Below are 17,276 nucleotides of genomic sequence, written 5' to 3'. Positions count from 1 at the left end.
GGACATCAATCCGAGGACGACGGTTACATGAGTATGAATGGACGGAAAGCGAAGATGGCTCTGGTAGCACTACGTCCGGTTCCAGATTGTCCAGAGCCACAGGATCTTGCGGGTATATCTACCCAAGAATTTCCACCACCGCCGGAAGAAGCCGAACGAATCATTTCTACTTTGTTGCCCATGTAAGTTCACTATTTCTGTTTCTAACTGTTGAAATTGTATTAAATTATTTTTAAAGAAAGTATTAATTCTTTGATCAATTTCTTTCAATTAATTAATAGGTACAATACAGGTAATCGATTCTGGATCATTTGTGACTTATGCTACTGTATAAAGTATTAATATAATATTAATAAACGTCCTTTAAAGGACCGATAGACACTAAGTCAAGCATAAAAATCGTTGCAAGAATGTCAATTAAGACTTATTTATTAAATTATGAACAATTTAATTTTGCAATAGATAATACAAAAAATAAAAAAAGATAAATCTTTTCTTTCTTTTATTGTTTAATTATTCTTTTATTGATTTTGGATTGATTATCCTTCAACTATTCCAGAGATAATCATATTTTATACTATTTAAACTATTAAAGATAAAGGTCAGATAAGTATTAATGGATGTAACAATATAACGTTTCTGTATAGCATATTAAGCATAGAAACGTGACATTCATATCCTCGACAGTAATAGACATGCTATAAACTCTCGGTATATATGCAATTAGTGAGCATCAGAACCGTTTTTTTTTTTTTTAATATCTGTTCATTGATCAAGCTCGATTCCGTAGAATTTTTAAAAACGATTGCTCTACATAATTCATTAAAAACAATATTAATTTTGTTTGTATGGAAACAATATACAATAGTCATTACATATATCAATCAAAGTATATTTAAAAACGGAAAATCTAATATTTAATATTAATAATAATTGAATAACAAAATAAAAATTCTCTTCTTTTCTCTTTTATTATTTTTATTATTTTTTCTTTTTTGTTTTTACGAAAATCAAACATATCATACGATTTCTTAGAATGTACTTTCTGATCCAAATTATAATCTATTTATTTTATGTTATGCAAATTTGCTAACATAAAGTCAAATATAGTTTATTATGAAATATAATGTTATTAAAATACAATCGCTCAAGTTTTTTCATTCATCAATTGCAAAAATTAACACAAATTTTTATACAAATTCTAATGCAAATTAAATTCATTGCATGTAACCATAGGGTATCGCCTGGAAATTCTTCAAAACGAAACGGCCATCCATCAACTCGTCGAAGCGGACGACAACAGTGGATGATAGCTATGGAGGATAGTATACGACACGGAAACGGTACTGTTACCACTCAAACAACTCTCGTGAGTATCTAACGAGCATTTTCGATCGTACAAATTCGATCAAAATAATATGAAATTCGACCATTTTTATATATATAATAGTGCCTGAATATGACTCTATGATATGTTACTCTTACAATTTCTTATTATTAATGACTCAAATCAAAATCACAAGATAAAATTACCATTTTATATCCTTTATAAGATTCGAATCAAATTGAATGAACATTTAAATTAATTTTTTTTTAAACGAACAACTTTTTGTTTTTCGTATCTATCATTGATACATGTACTGCAGAATCAGATAAAATTGTCCAATATCTAAAAATACATTATATTTTTCTAATATATATGCCATAATCATTAATACCAAAAGATATTGGATTTTATGGAATAATCGATGTATCCAAATTACTGTATAGCTTTTGATCTATTTCGTTTTTATTATTTTAAAGATCAAGACAAAAATTTATCTTAATATGGATGAATTATATTTTTTCGCAGCCTAAAACTCGACACCAGAGACCATATGGATGGGAAAATGGTAATGGTGAGCCATTAAAATTAGCTCAACCTCCAAGTCCACCAAGTAAATTCGCCAGCTTACCATACGATGGTAAAGTGTCGTTCGGTTGGATCCCACCTCGAACCAATCCAACGACCATAGAGAAGCATCGCGAGGTCAGACGTCGATCTTCCGAGGAAGAGGGACTAGAAGGGAATAACAAAAACCATCGACAGAATTTTGAGAAGGATCGAACGTCGCATTTGCGAAAACAACGTCAAAACAATGAAATTATGAAATCGAGCAGTGTAGAGGATCGATTGTTGATGAATCACGAACAATCGGAACAAAACGGTCGTAGAAGGAACGATTCTGATTCGAGTGAAGGAAGATTCTCGAGAAACTCCGAATCCGAGAGATCCTCGATCCCACGCTCGAGTTCGGTCAGTGTCGAAAGATTTTCCATGAGAGCGACATGCGGATCCTCCGATTTTTCAAGGGCGAACTCGATCTCGAACGAGAGATTCCATTCTTCAGATTTCTCGATAGCCGTGGCCAGTGCCAGCTCGAATGATCGTGTTTCCGTGCCGACATCCGAACCTTTTTCAATTCGAAACCTCGACTTTGTTTCGTTTTCTTTACCGACGAGAACCGATTCTAATGAAAGATTCTCGGCCCCAACCTCTGACAGATGTTCCGAAGAGCGTTATTCCGACATGTTCTCCACCAGAAACTCGGATTTCTCGACCAGAAACTCGACGGATTTTAGAACTCAATCCGAAGAGGAACGGTTTTCCGATGATTCATTGGAAGAACTTTTACCTCCTCCTCCTCCGATCAGCAAGAGGCATTCCATCGCTTGGGAAGTACCTCTGGAAGATGATCCTTTATACGCTCCAGGAAGTACCAAAGTGATCGGTAGGAGACGGCGTAAGAGCAGCGATGTGTCCAGTAAGTTATTCTTTTCAAACTTCAAATTTGTTTTTGGTACAACAAACAGGAATTTTCAATCAGTTATCTTGAAAAAATTAGTTTTGAGTTTTATTTATATTAGTAAGTTATTGTCCTTTATATGTAACGTATAGTGAATATTATTGATTAAATTTTCAGGTGTTGGATCAGCATCCAAACTTCGCGATTTCGACGATTGGCAAGATCCACGATTATCGACTACCGATGATGATTTAATCTCTCCATATTCGGACTCTTCGACAAATGAACTTGATCAAATACGGCCACAAGATTTAACGAAAAATGGTACCTATGTGATACGCCGTGGTCGAAAGAAAGAACGAAAAGGATTGCCAAAAGCTCCTACCAAAACTAAAAGTTTATCCTTCGAGAACAGCGAGGAGAATCCGTTGTCCAACGTGAAACGATACTCGAGTACCTTTGATAACATCAGAAGTCTTTTAAGGGAAAATAAAATGGACGAACCGATCGGACGAGACGATCCGCCAATAGAATTTGCGCCATCTGTTCCGCCCGATTTGGTCAGAGTAGTCTCACTTCCGGCGATTAACGATGAAACCGATAATTGGCCACGGGAATTGGAAGTCACGGTTGAAGAGGAAGAAAGTTCAGATCTCTCGGACAAAGATAAGAAGACTCGAGAAATATACGAATTGATCCAATTATCATCCTCATTATCATCGAATGACAAGCCTGAGAAAGATCGAATCGATCTGGCTGAATCTTTAAATCAAGAAAATAATGAGTCAAATAGTACATGTAATGGAGTTTCTTTTTCAACTTCTAATAGTTATTCTAAGGGATTTAGTCTAGCTATAACACCACCTAGCGGGAACGCGTTCATCGAAGAATCAAGTGCGAGAAAATCACCTAATTCCAGCCTTGGTAATGAAAATCGTTTAGCATCCAAGATTCCGGTAAATTTATTAATTGAAGATCAAATTGTAAAAAAAGCTTTGAAGGAAAATCGACGACAATTAGAGAAAGTGAGTGATGCTATAAAAGAGATTGAGAGCGTGAAGAACAGTGAATCTTATTCGGAGAATAAACAACGATGGATCCGTAGTGGAGATGCGAAACAGCCATTAACAAGAAAAACTAGTCTCGATAACGAATCCAATGAACGTGTCACTGCAGATGCTAGAGCGAAAAAACAACTTGATTCAGATCTTGATTCAGATTCAGCATCTAAGACCAGTCCAGAAACGACAGATATCGAGGGAAGAAGAATAAATGGAACAGATATTTATGCATCAGGGAAAAGATTGCGACAGAATGGTGTCGTTGATGGTCAAAGGAACGATCAAAAGCAAATCGAAAATGTGATCGACGCCATTCTTGAGGATTCCAAAAATCCAGATTTTCAGGTGTGCTTTCATTTAATAAAATCAAATATTCTGAAAATCGAAGAAATTTATCATAATTGATCGCATTTTGCTTTTAGGTAAGTGTAGAAGTTCTCGAATTTCCTCCGTTACCACCTTCCCCTGTAGAAGAAGCAGATGAGGAAAGCTCGGACATCGGTCAGAGTGCCATGATTGTTTCGAAACCAAAAAGTCATAGCAATCGAACAATGGAATATAGACCTAGAGTGCCACCTCATCGTGGCCCTGTTACTACCAATCATTCGTTCTCAGATTCGAAAGATCAACAAATATCTCTCAATACCAGATCCATGGATGCTGGATTCTCTCGGGGTAAAAGAACACCTACTGCCACCACTTCCAGACGTGAGGTGCGTTTTATAAAAATTTACGCGGGACAATTTATCATGTTTTGGATAAAAAATTATATAATAATGATATAATAATAATAATTGGATCTTATTTTATATAACAACAGTTATTAGTATTATTATAATTATTATTATTATTAAAAATCTATCTTTTATTAATATTATTTCTTCATGCCTTTTAGCAAATACCAGTAGAACGAAGAACTTTGCCTACGGATTTACCAGGACCATCGCGACGACGGCCTTTTACAAAGAAACACTCACCATCTGCAGAACCATGCTCATCTGTTGGAAATGGCAATTGCAGTGGTAATACCGTCACAAACGGAGTTAACAGTGGAGCTTGTAGTAGTACTAGTGGTGGAACCAGTAGTAATATAGCAACCAGTACCAGTGGGATGCAAACTTCCTGTTCGCTTCCGGAAACTCCTGTTTTTGCTAGAGGAAGCGATATTCCTAGAACTCCTCAGCATGCCAGCAATCCTACGCAAATGCGTCGGCAACCTGGTTGGTATGCCCCAACCTCGGCTACCACCGGGTAAGAATTTTCAATAACTATCAATTTCACGAGAATTTTATTTACATGTATTTATAGAAAATCGCGTTTTATATCTTATGTAAATTAGGTTAATAATAAATTATATATATATATATATTTTATATATAACTTTAAGATTTGATTATTATATGTATCATGAATGTAAAAAATAAAAATAATGGAACTAATGAATAAATGAATGATGATAGATAACAATAAAAGATGAAAAAAATAGATAGATGAAAAAAAATAAATGATATTTGTTTAAATAGGTATCGCAGGAATAATCCGGGTCTGGAACAAGCGATAATCGGGACAGAATTATTGCGATTAGCCGGTGGCCCGAATCGAGGATGGTATCCAACAAGGAAGGCGAACCAACCACGACCAGCTTCGATCGAACATCTTGAACGACTGAACAATGCGTATGATCCACGCTTGGCAGGTTCCGGAGACCAGAGGAAACCATTGACTCTACCAACAAACATCACACCGAACAAATACTTCGGCCAAAGTAAGCACAGCTCCGCCTCCAGTACTCGCGAGGCGCTACGGAGGGTCACTAGCTTGCTCATCAAGAAAGGTAAGCGCTGGAATTTGCGCTATTACAAGAGCCCATGATCGTGGAACCAGTGAACGCTACCGCGATCAAGTGGCCTGTAGAAAATACGATGCTTTTCGCTAAGCCAACTCGGTTCATTGCAATTCCTGTTTATTTTCCGAATGAATGTTTTCTGATTAGATCCGCAATTGCATAATAACTTATAAATGAAATAATGCAAATTACATGACCATATGTGTTCAAAAACAATTTCATAAGTAATAAAATAGGATGAATCATAAAACAATATTTCGCATAAACATGTTTGCAAACCGAGTATTGCTGCGAACATGATTTTTAAAATAACGATCGATAAGTTTACATATTTTCGATTCAATATAATAATTTTTTTGAAATTTTTTTTGTAAAAGTGCACTTTTTAAAAAGTACACTTTTTATTCTATTCGATTTTACAACGTTGTAACTTATTAATAATTCGAAGTCAACATCGATATTATAAAAAATTAAAATATAGGAATATATATATACATATATATATATATATATATATATATTTATATACATATATATATTTATATACATATATATTTGTATGTATATGTATATAAATTAAATCATTGTTATTTTAAAAACCACCTGCATCGAGTTTTCAAACGGTTTGTGACACATTTTCAGAATCCATGTAACAATTATTGAAAACAACGCGTCAATAGTTTCTCTAACTTATTTCTTGCGTGACCTTTCGTGGCACTGAGTGTCACCAATTTAAATCTTGCTATATTTTTTCTATACATGGTTTGTTTAAATAATTTTCATGCCTGATTCTATCGTAAGAAAGAAATTTACGATTCTCTTAATCTTATCATTTAAAGAATTAGTTTCTTTCTCACGATAATACATATTTATACATGTATATGTATTTATTGCATTTTTATATTGCTATAATAAGCTATATGTAGATGATGATTGATTTATTATTGTTTCTATTAGTTTAATCTTTGATTTCTTTTATATTACTTGAAAAACAATTTAACAGATTTGTGCAGTTTTACAGCTATTCCTGTTTCATAAATAGAATTCGCTTAAATCATGCGTTTTCTTATTTTGCTTTATCATTTGGTCGATCGGCAATGCGTTGCACATATAAAAAACTTTAATGAAACGTGAATAAGTTTTAATGTTGTAAACATGATATCAATGTCAATCTCTATTCACATTTCCTCGCAATAGTAACTTTAGTTTTCGATAAGCTACGGTTATATCGTAGCTGTACAGTGGTTCCATCTGGCGAAAACTTTGTAACTACTTACGAATCAACTGACCTTGAAAATATAAATGTATAAGACAAGAAGGATGGAGGAACGAGACCTCCTCCGCGTTACACGCGGCAAGCTAGTCTTATTTCTATAAGTTTTAATTTTCATTGTTTCGTCGAAATAAATCTATCTCATTATATTTTTCTTGTTAGAAGATTATTTTTCGCTTTGCATATGTCTATTCTATCATACAAGAACAGAATTTTTAATCAGTCATATTCGTTGACTGTTCTCGAATCTTGTAACATGGACAAAGTATGTGCTCTTCTCTTTTCGAATAGCGCAACGTTGCGCTGTGCCGGCCGGTTAGGGCAGTCCAAGAACCGGTATAATAAGAATGGTAAATGCTAAAGATTCACTAGAAAACTAGTGACGTTACAACAAGAGCATGAGTTCACGATTTTCACATTAAAATATCTTCGAATATGAACAATATTCTTTTTTGTATTATTATCACATTATCTATATATATGTATAGAAAAAAATATTCAATTTTATTTTTCAAATATTATTTTTTATATCATTCTATCTATCGTCTTTAAAATATCATTACTGTTTTATTGTCATATTAGATTCTATAAAAATATTTTATTTATGGCATATTTATTTTACAATTAACAAACATGTAAATTAATATTTATCGAATTTAATTATTTAATTTAAATTAAACATTATAACGATATTTAAATTAAACATTAATAAATTCATGGTAAGCAACAAGAATTTGGTCATGTTGATACAGAAAACGGGCGCGCCATGGATCAATACTCATCCGTGCAGAGATATAGTTGCTCGAACTGCATTTTCCTTTTTCTTTGAATGTTGCTTATACAGCATTAACAAGTGAACAATCTATACTCATTTTTTTTTGTGTTTGTCAACTACATTAAATAAAATTAAATATTATTTACAAGAATGATACTATTCATAATAATATTATTCAGAATTTATTCTATTTGTATATATATATATATATAATATTTCTTCTATTTCAGTTTACATTCAATTTAATTGCAATTAAACAATGAAAAAATGTAGATTTATACGTCAGCCTTTCGAGTCTTATCATTATTTATTTATAGACTGTCGTATCGATGCTCTGAAAAAGACCTTCTGCGCATGCGAACAAGATAACGTTTTCCTTCATTTAACTCTTTTGTTTTATAATATACCTTTCCGATTCGAAAATTTTTTGATCGATCGACGGATATTGTACAGATAGGAAAGATCGAAAGAAGTTAATAGTGTAACGGTTAAAAAATGGTTGGTAGAAGAACAGCAGGGGGTAGCAAAGGCGATTGACCAGCAAAGGGATGTTTTCAGTTTGGTTAGTAAGCGGTCGGCTCGCTGGACGGATTGGATGCAGAGCAGGGACGTGTGGGAAGTCGGAAGGACACGGAAGGGGTGACTAGCTCGCCTCGTACAAGGGTGGTGGCAATCGTTACTCCCGTCTACTGTTGGTCTGTCTAGCAACCCTCCAACCAAATGCCATCCCTACCAAAGCCGGGATTTGTATCATGGTCGAGTTGCGTTCGTCACAAATCTTTCAACCCAATAGAAAATGTCGGTCTATCACTTTTTTCACTCTTTTTTCTTTTCTCTTCCTCTTCTTTTTTTCTCTCTTATCTTTCTTTCTTCTTTTTTCACTTTTTTTCTTTTCTTTATCTCTTTTGCTCTATTCTTATACGATTTTTAAAAAAATAAAAATATTTTAATCGATAAATGTTAATCAACAAGAAAACATAGTTATCCACCCACGCAATAACTGATTTTTCATGAAAGCTACGCTATTATTATTATTATCGATATTTCTAATTATATCTACGTCATTGCACTCTGTTTGCAAAACAGGACTCACTGTTGATGTACGTAATACATGCTAGTATGTATATATATATATATATATATACACATATATATTTATCATCAATGTATCGGATTCGATCTACCGAGAGTTTTAAAATCTATTTAATATAATTTCTTTTTGCTCTTGGTTTGTTTTTTTTTTTTGTAAAAAAAAATATTTTTCTTTCTTTTATATTCATTGCGATAATGAACTCAATTATTTATTAGAAACATTTTGAACTACAAGATAACATTTTAAATATCGCACAGCAGCAATTGAAATGTAACATTATACTTAGTTGTTTTTCTACTTATTTTTTATTATGTGAAATTATCTTCCGTTTCTTTTTATTACAAAATTTTCAATTTTTGGAGAAACAGCTGATAAATTGTACAAACTCAAAAATTGTTTTTATCATTATCAATTTAAACAACATTGTTATTATGATGAGGAATTTTAGTATTATCATATTTCGTCGTGTGTGTGTGTGTGTGTGTGTGTGTGTCTGTGTGTGTGTAGAGTGGGGACATAAAAGGATGGGTCAGACTGAACTGTATGCCAGACTGAGTCGTGAACGTTTGGACATTTAGAACGTCAGCTGGTTTCAGTATGTTGCCAAGAGAGATTCTGTTTGTCCTTGAACAAACTTAATCTTGCTTCCCTTCGTCTTATCTCCTTCAAACCAAGACGTGAACGAAATTTTTAAAATATAAAAGTTTCTTTTTACATTTATATTTCTATCTATGTAGGTATAAACAAATATAAAATATTAAACATAGCAAATATTAAAATTATTTAGCAGTTTTATGATTTTTTTCAATTTTTATTTAAATCTATATTTTTTTTTAATTTTGATATTATAAGAAATAGCAATTGGGGATATTATAAAAAATAATATTATAAATAAAATCTTTTCAAATATATGAAGTAATTTTTTGAAGAAGTTTATCGGAACTTTTCTTAATGATATTATTATAACATATAACAAGAAAAAATAAAAAATATTGGATTCCAAATGAATAATTGAAAAAAATTAATTAAAAAAAAAAATTAATTGTGTAATGAATTACTATTTAATCAAATTCAAACTCAAGACTTGCGAAGTGATCAATTAATCTAAATTAATTTTTTTTATTTATTTATTTTTTTTTTTACGAAATCATTAAATATAAATATTTTTTAAAAATTATCCGATTAATTTCTATTTTTAAAAGAAATTCTTCTCTTAAAATAAAAGAAAAAATTAAACAATTAAAATTGAAAAAATTATTAAATTGTGAAGTTATCATTATTGAAAATATCTATATTTATATTAAAATTTAAATAATTTTTATATTCGAAGAAAGCAAAAAACAGAAAAAAAATAATGAAATATAAAAGACGCGTTTAGTGTGTTCATAAAGTAATCGATCGATTCGATGAGTAATCACTCTCGCTATCTTTGGTACGTAATAGCAAGTCAGTTCCATGAAAATGCAATGAATATCTGCTTTTTCAAAATATAGATTTCAAAATTATCATTGCGACTTTAATTAACTTTATTTTGTTTACTTTTTGATTGATCATGTTTTTCCAATTTCATGGATAAGCCAAAATTGTCTTATCGTTTAAATAGATGTTAGATAATAGATATAGTAGAGATACTTAACCATGGCAATGAATAAGAATTCTAGACACGACCCTGACCTCGATTGAAAGTAACGTATTTGTTTCTCGTACTTTTTTTTACTTTTTTCTTTATTTCTTTATTATTTATGCTATTTATTATCAATTTTGAATAACGATTATTACAATCTCTTTATAATGACTGATAATGGAAAAAATGCGTAGAAAAAAATTAGAAATATTTATAAATAAAAACAAACCAAATATTCATTTATACATTTACATTTACATGTATGTATATATTTCCTCAATTTGTTTGATATAATTTTTTTTTTTTTTTTTTTGGATATTTAAAACTATTACTGTAAAAAAGATGTGTAAAATTTCTTTAAGATGAATATAATAAATTTTATGGATGAATAGAAATAAAATGAACTTGCAACAGAAAAAGACACACGTTCGTGTTTTTCAAGCATTTCTAATCATCGCATCTTTTACAAAGTTAAACTGTTCGCAAAGAGCTCGTTCTGTCATCCGAAGCCAGCCGTTGAAACAAGATATGGAGAGAGGTTATTATTATCCATCCAGAAATAGAGTCGCGAACGTATAGACTAGTGGTTGTTACTGGTGGCCGAATAAACTCTCGATGGAAAGGAAATAAAGGATTTTGATATATTAACTTAATATGTTGATTGTCTATTCATGGATATGATAAATTCAGCCAAAAAATTTAGACCTCTTTATTTTATATTTCGGAAAATATTCAATATTTTGATAGTTTTGATAATAATAACTATAGTCTTTCTTCAATTCAATTATTTTATAATTATTTTGTATATTCTAAATCAAAAATTAATATATAAAAAACAGTATATAGTGTATATTTATTATAAATTAATTCATTAATCAAAATGTTAACGTTGTATTATAGTTCAAAGGCTAAAGAAGTCTGAAGCTTTATAATCATTTGCACGTATATAAATTTATTCCAGATGTACACCTGTTTGCACTATTTATTATGTTTCGATTTATAAATTTGTTTTTATTGATTCACAAAGCAGTATAATTTTATATTCAACTCTCTTTTTGTCTATGAATGTATTTATCTCTATCTCTTGTCATTATCTCTTTTGTATCGTCATCTCTTCTAGTTCCGTTCATTCAATAGTTTTATTTTTTCAAATATTTTTAAAATATTTCATTTTTTATTATGGAAAAAAGACACTTTTGTGCGTATAAAAATTTTATGAAACAATCATTGAATCAATGTGTTGTAGTAGAAATGTATGTGTATATATTTGCAACAGAAATTTAGTTATTCGAATATTTTCTTTTCGATATTTATATTCTTCTTTGTAACCTAACTTAATCTAATCGTTGAAGGCACAATTTTGGTCATAAATGCTTTTCATTAGGATCATATCGTGTCCTCGTTGTCTTGTGTCATGTTCATACTTGGCATGTGGCAGCCATTTTATTTGGTTAATTTTTCCAAGGGAAACACGCGCCTATTTGGAGATTAACCTCCAAACAAATCAGGTAGTCGTATCTTTTTATACTACATATACGCGTTTCCTATGTTTTTCATCGCATTTAGTTTTCGCTAGCTTTTCATAGTGTTCTATGATTTCTCATTATATGTCACATACAGAAATCAGAAACAACGAACAAAAGCACAGAATTTATTTTTCAATCTTCTTAAGATGAAACTTGTATTGATTTGTTCTAGGAAGTGGAAGCAAAGATGGAAAAGGTGGGAAAGATAATGCATCACCGTGTGGTCCTTATGCAGGTAAGTTTACTTTTTTTCATTTAAAAAAATGTGTTTGAGAAATGAATCGCAATTCGATATAATTTCTCATCATTTTACAAATTCACGCAAACGATTCAGAAAGCAAATCATGTTGTAAGTTAAATTCAAAAAATATCAATCTTCGATTTCTTTTACGTAATATTATAATATAATAATATGAAATCTCCATAATTTAAAGATTATAGATCTTGATATTGATTTCAATTAAATATCAAATAATTATTTTAAGGTTTAAATTATTATTAAATATTAAAAAAATATATAATATTAAACCGAGTTATGATTATAAAGATATGGTACGATACTATTCGATCAATGCTATACCGATGCTTAATCTTTGTAAGTATGTACTTATATTAAGTTTTTATTTTATTGCTGATAGTAAGGTACACATGTGTATGTATATACGCAATATATATATACACGCGTAATATAATCGTACACACGATATTCCAAAATATCCATTCCCTTCCCACCAAAAGTTTAGTAATGTACGCTTCGCTTTTAGCCTGAACATCAGTTCTATTAATATTGTTTAGTTATTTTTGAAAACTTCTTACTAAGAGAAATAGAGCAAAGAAATAATTTAATAAGAAGAGATTTATGTATAAGAGTTCCATTCAATTTATATATTATAAACAAATGTAACTCTTGAGAATTATTTTTATTGATTCGATCATAGCAGCAATAAATGATTGATACACAGTTCGAGATGCAAAGTAACAGAGATCAGACACACCCAACAGTTTGCGTCTATTACGCGCGCTACATAGCCGCACACTATCGGTATTGATCCAATACGCACCGTTTTCTCGTTCTCGCTCCCTAGCTCCTCGCATCGCAAAAATATATAATTTTCGTGATACAAAATTATTTTTTTCCTTTTTCTTTCCACTTTTCTTTCTAGATAGATAATAAGATAATAAAGGGATGAAAAAAAAATCTATTTGCAAGAATAACCATTTATGGGAATAGCAATTTTCTCTATTCATTGTCAGTTATCATTGATCAAAAGAGGGGGAGGCTATCCGTCGTCAATCGTAGCCGGCTTTTAACGTCCGTCGATTCGAAGGAAAGGCCGGAAAGACCGTTGATTATTATGCAGGCGACAGACAATTGCCAACGCTTCCCCTATTAACATATAGTGAGAGTAAAAACGTGGCTGAAATATACGATGCTGTTTGGTACGTACGTCGCCCCACTACCAACTCGGATACAAGGATTTTGATATATAATAAATTAAATAAACGCAATAGATAATGCAATCTTACCGCAACAATTTTTTTCTCGTAGAAATAATAAATAAGAAATAAATAAGAATGATTCTTGGTAATAAAAGAGCAGAGAAGAAAAAGGAAACATGTATATAGGCGAAAGAGCCATATCATCTTTTTGTTTCAGCGGCCGAGTGTGGGGACGCGCCTAAAAAGAAAGGATTCTTCAAAGGTTTCTGGAAGAGATCACGTCATTATTCATTGGAGAACCAATAGCCCAGGTTAGGCGGTAGGGTGATGGGCCACCAGCAACGACAGACATCGCGGCAACAACACCATTATCGACAACACGTCGCTACAAGCGCTTTGACGCACAGTGCTTGTTGCTGCATCGTCCAGTAGCCTCGGTCCCGTTTCGTGGTAGAACCAGCGACAAGGTTCGCGTTCTTTCGTCCATTTCATCGAGCTTTTATTCCGCCCGATCAGTGGTCTCCGAATACAACAAGCTACGTCAATCCGTGGGTAAAAATCATTTTGCGTATTTTATGTTTTTCAATTTTCTTTGATTTCTTTTCCTTCTCTTCTCCATCTTTCCCCCACATTCTCTTTTCCCTTTTCTCTATTTCATTCTATTTTTTTTTTTATTCAATCTCATTTCTCACTTCGTTACATCATGATACAAGTATTATGTATATTATATTGTTTAGCTCCTTTCGCACAACTCGTTTGTTCGTTTCAGCATTTTACTTTAAAGCGTGAAACAGAATAGAAGCAATAATGTAAAGTGCTGCGCGAATCGTGTCGATTTTATCTCCATCTGGCGTTTAAATCAAATCATTTTTCGCCGTTCGATATTCTTTGATCAAATCGCAACTTAAGTAAATGTTATATATATTTACTTTTATTCGAAAGATTTGAATGATGATATTTTCAAATTTGTTCCTTTATTTTTTCAATTATTATTTTTTTTTTTTTTTTTCCTTTCAACGCGAACCGAAAGTGTTGAAAACGAACACGATATCCATAGCGATTTCTCGCAATAACCGTAGGCTTCGCTTTCGAGATGCGCACGCGCGCCCTCTTCCGTATCTCGAGCGGTAAAAAGTTGGATAATTTTCGGATCGAGAGGTAATCGCAAGCTTGTATGGCTTTACCAATTGCTAGATCGATTTCGATTGAACGGAACTTTTACTTTACAGAGGTAACCGCCGATTAAGTCGTAATAATCTCATCGGGGTGGAAGGTTAGATCAATCGTTTGGAACGGGCAGCTGTTTGATTAGCAATGCCAAAAATACAGTAGTCGGCTTTCTAATTGACGCAACGACGATCGACGATCATCGTGGTTAGTCATCCGGTCGACAAGTCGCGACCGATCGCGAGCATCAGTCACCTAGGCGTTTCTTTTCCATCATCTTCCTTGTGTATCCAACGCGCGAGCACGTTTGTAGAAAGTGAGTAATAAATTATAAGTTATCCAGTATTCGAGTACACGAATATTCAATACGTGTTAGATTGCGTTAGATTATATATATTATGGCACAAGCAATAAGGAGAAAGAGGAGAGCGTACAAAACGAATACGTTGAAAAATCATAACGATGTAAAGAAAAAAATTGTATTACATATATATTATTATTTAAAAAATTTGTAATTATACGAATGAAATATTTTTGAGTTTCAACGTTACCATTTAAATTATTTTTATTACATCATTACTCTTATCATTATCACTATTATCATTACCATTAATGCAATATCAACTTGTTATTGCTCTTCTCATTATTTTTTTTTTGTTAATATCTATAATATATTTATTGTTATCTTACTATATTATCGCCTATGTCGTCATTATTGTTGTCTTTCTCATAGTTATTTATTTATTATTTTTATCATCATTGATATACTAATATTTTTATCAGAATAATCATTGTGATTAGCCTTATTTATATTTTTCTTCTTTTTTTTAAATTTCATTTTTATTGCTGTTATTTATTATTATTATTATGATAAATTGTTGTTATGATCGTTGTTACTATCATTGTTAATTCTTTAATGCTAGCACCAAAATACTTAATTGTATGCATGCAAAAAAACATTGAAACATGCAGTGAAATGCGGACAATAATGCATTATTTTTATAAAATGCTGCGAATCTCATATTAATTGAATTATTTATTTACTTACTTTTTTGCTTGCTTACTTATTCACTTATTATTATCTATAATTTTTTATTCGATATGTTATATATCGAAGGAAAAAGAAGCAAGATTATAGCCAGTAATGTAACAAATGGTGACGATAATAACGATAACACTTTTTAAATTACATTTAATACAAGTTTGAAAATCGATAATAATATATTCGTTCTCCTCTTTGATATTTAACGAAGTCGAAAGAAAATCGAATGAAAAATCGCTTGAATGCCAAAGATTGTCTTAAAGTAAATCGAAAACTCGCGCCGATATACAAAGATATAAAAATCATTTCTTTGTATTCGTTTGATCGATTCTATTTTGTACAAATAACTAACTGAACGAATATCTTTTTCCTTTCTCTTTTCCTATGTATTTCCTTTTCCTTTTCTCGTTTTAAGTGCCAACTAATGACGCAAATTCGTCGTCGTCATCGTCGTCGTTGTCGTCATCGTTATCATCATCGTTGTTATTTCTTATTTTTCAAAATAATATTTTTCAAACAGAAATTCCCTGAACGAATCATTAAATTCATCGTAAAATTCTATTCACATTATTTTGCATTATACATATTGTTTTCACATAATATATATATGTATGTAGATATTTATTAACATTTACGAAAGCGATGACGTGAATGTGCTTTAATGGTTAAAAGGGTTCTATTATAACTTGGAAGAGGAAAGAAGAAATAAGAAAGAAGAAAAGGAAAGAAAAAAAATGGCGGAAGCTATTTAATCGTAATGTAGGTTATGATATTGTTTTCATTTCTTATACGCGATATATTTATTTATTTTAACAGTTAAAATAATACGCGGTCTTGCTACAATGTATGTATAATGATTCTTGTAAATAACAATATCATAAATTATGAGTGTAACATGGAAAAGAACGTGTAAGAAGATAAAGAGAAACTATTCCGCGATCTATTCGTGACGAAAGATCGCATGTTAGAATTTGGACTGTGAGAATGATGGGCATTCGAGATACATTCGGCCGCGTGCTATTGTTGCTGCTGCTGCTATTGTTGCTATTACTAGCATAACGTTGCTGTTATTAGCATAGTTCCAAAGTCGAGAGCACGCTGGCCGCTTTGTCGCATATTCGTTGAGATGCATGCACATCTACCTGATAAGACTTTAACTTAATCTAATAAAGGTTAATGCTACTTAAACTTAATGCCATTTAAATGAAACGTTTATAAAACAATTTTCGCCACATCGGTATTTATATCATTTTGCATGTAAGCGTACGTGCACGTGAACCTACATGTTCAATTACTTTTGTCAGTGCTGTTCTTTTTGTTCATCATATCATCATTTTTTCTTCCTCCTTTTTATTTGCCTGCATCCCTTTTTTCTCTTTCTCTTTCTTCTCCTTATCAACGATTTAAATAAAAATACAAACTATTATTTTCTTTGGGTATCGAGATATGTCTAATGGATAGAACAGGTATCGTGTAATCATTGTCGATAATAATGGGGATTCTCTGAAATAAAGAGAAACAATATAAAAGAGATATACATATACTTAATAAATCTAATTAAATTCAGAAAAATGAACATTGAAAAATAAACATGAAGCGAAACACGAATGAGAAATTTTTCTTTCTTCCGAAAAAAAAAAAAC

General features: G+C 31.5%; 1 protein-coding gene across 7 annotated transcripts in view; it reads left to right on the top strand.

Moving 5' to 3' along the window:
* Nucleotides 1-15,141, top strand: part of LOC122711391 — a 31,035-nt gene extending 15,894 nt beyond the window's left edge. For 4 of the 7 annotated variants that reach the window (XM_043930142.1, XM_043930144.1, XM_043930139.1 and 1 more), the window contains 9 exons: nt 2-182; nt 1,237-1,369; nt 1,853-2,804; nt 2,964-4,192; nt 4,270-4,560; nt 4,743-5,098; nt 5,371-5,681; nt 12,157-12,219; nt 13,642-15,141. In XM_043930142.1, the coding sequence (XP_043786077.1) occupies nt 2-182; nt 1,237-1,369; nt 1,853-2,804; nt 2,964-4,192; nt 4,270-4,560; nt 4,743-5,098; nt 5,371-5,681; nt 12,157-12,219; nt 13,642-13,730 (3,605 nt within the window). In that variant the 3' untranslated portion in view covers nt 13,731-15,141. Of the gene's footprint in view, nt 1; nt 183-1,236; nt 1,370-1,852; nt 2,805-2,963; nt 4,193-4,269; nt 4,561-4,742; nt 5,099-5,370; nt 5,682-8,299; nt 8,540-12,156; nt 12,220-13,641 lie in introns of all 7 variants that reach the window. The other 3 variants (XR_006346089.1, XR_006346090.1, XM_043930143.1) reach the window with 3 other exon arrangements.
* The last annotated feature ends 2,135 nt before the right edge of the window (nt 15,142-17,276 follow it).

The sequence above is a fragment of the Apis laboriosa genome, unplaced genomic scaffold (assembly GCF_014066325.1).
Source record: "Apis laboriosa isolate Shangri-la unplaced genomic scaffold, ASM1406632v1 scaffold170_cov151, whole genome shotgun sequence".
Lineage (NCBI taxonomy): Eukaryota > Metazoa > Arthropoda > Insecta > Hymenoptera > Apidae > Apis > Apis laboriosa.
The sequence above is the reverse complement of the archived record's forward strand: the minus strand, read 5'-3'. Positions and strand labels throughout refer to the sequence as shown.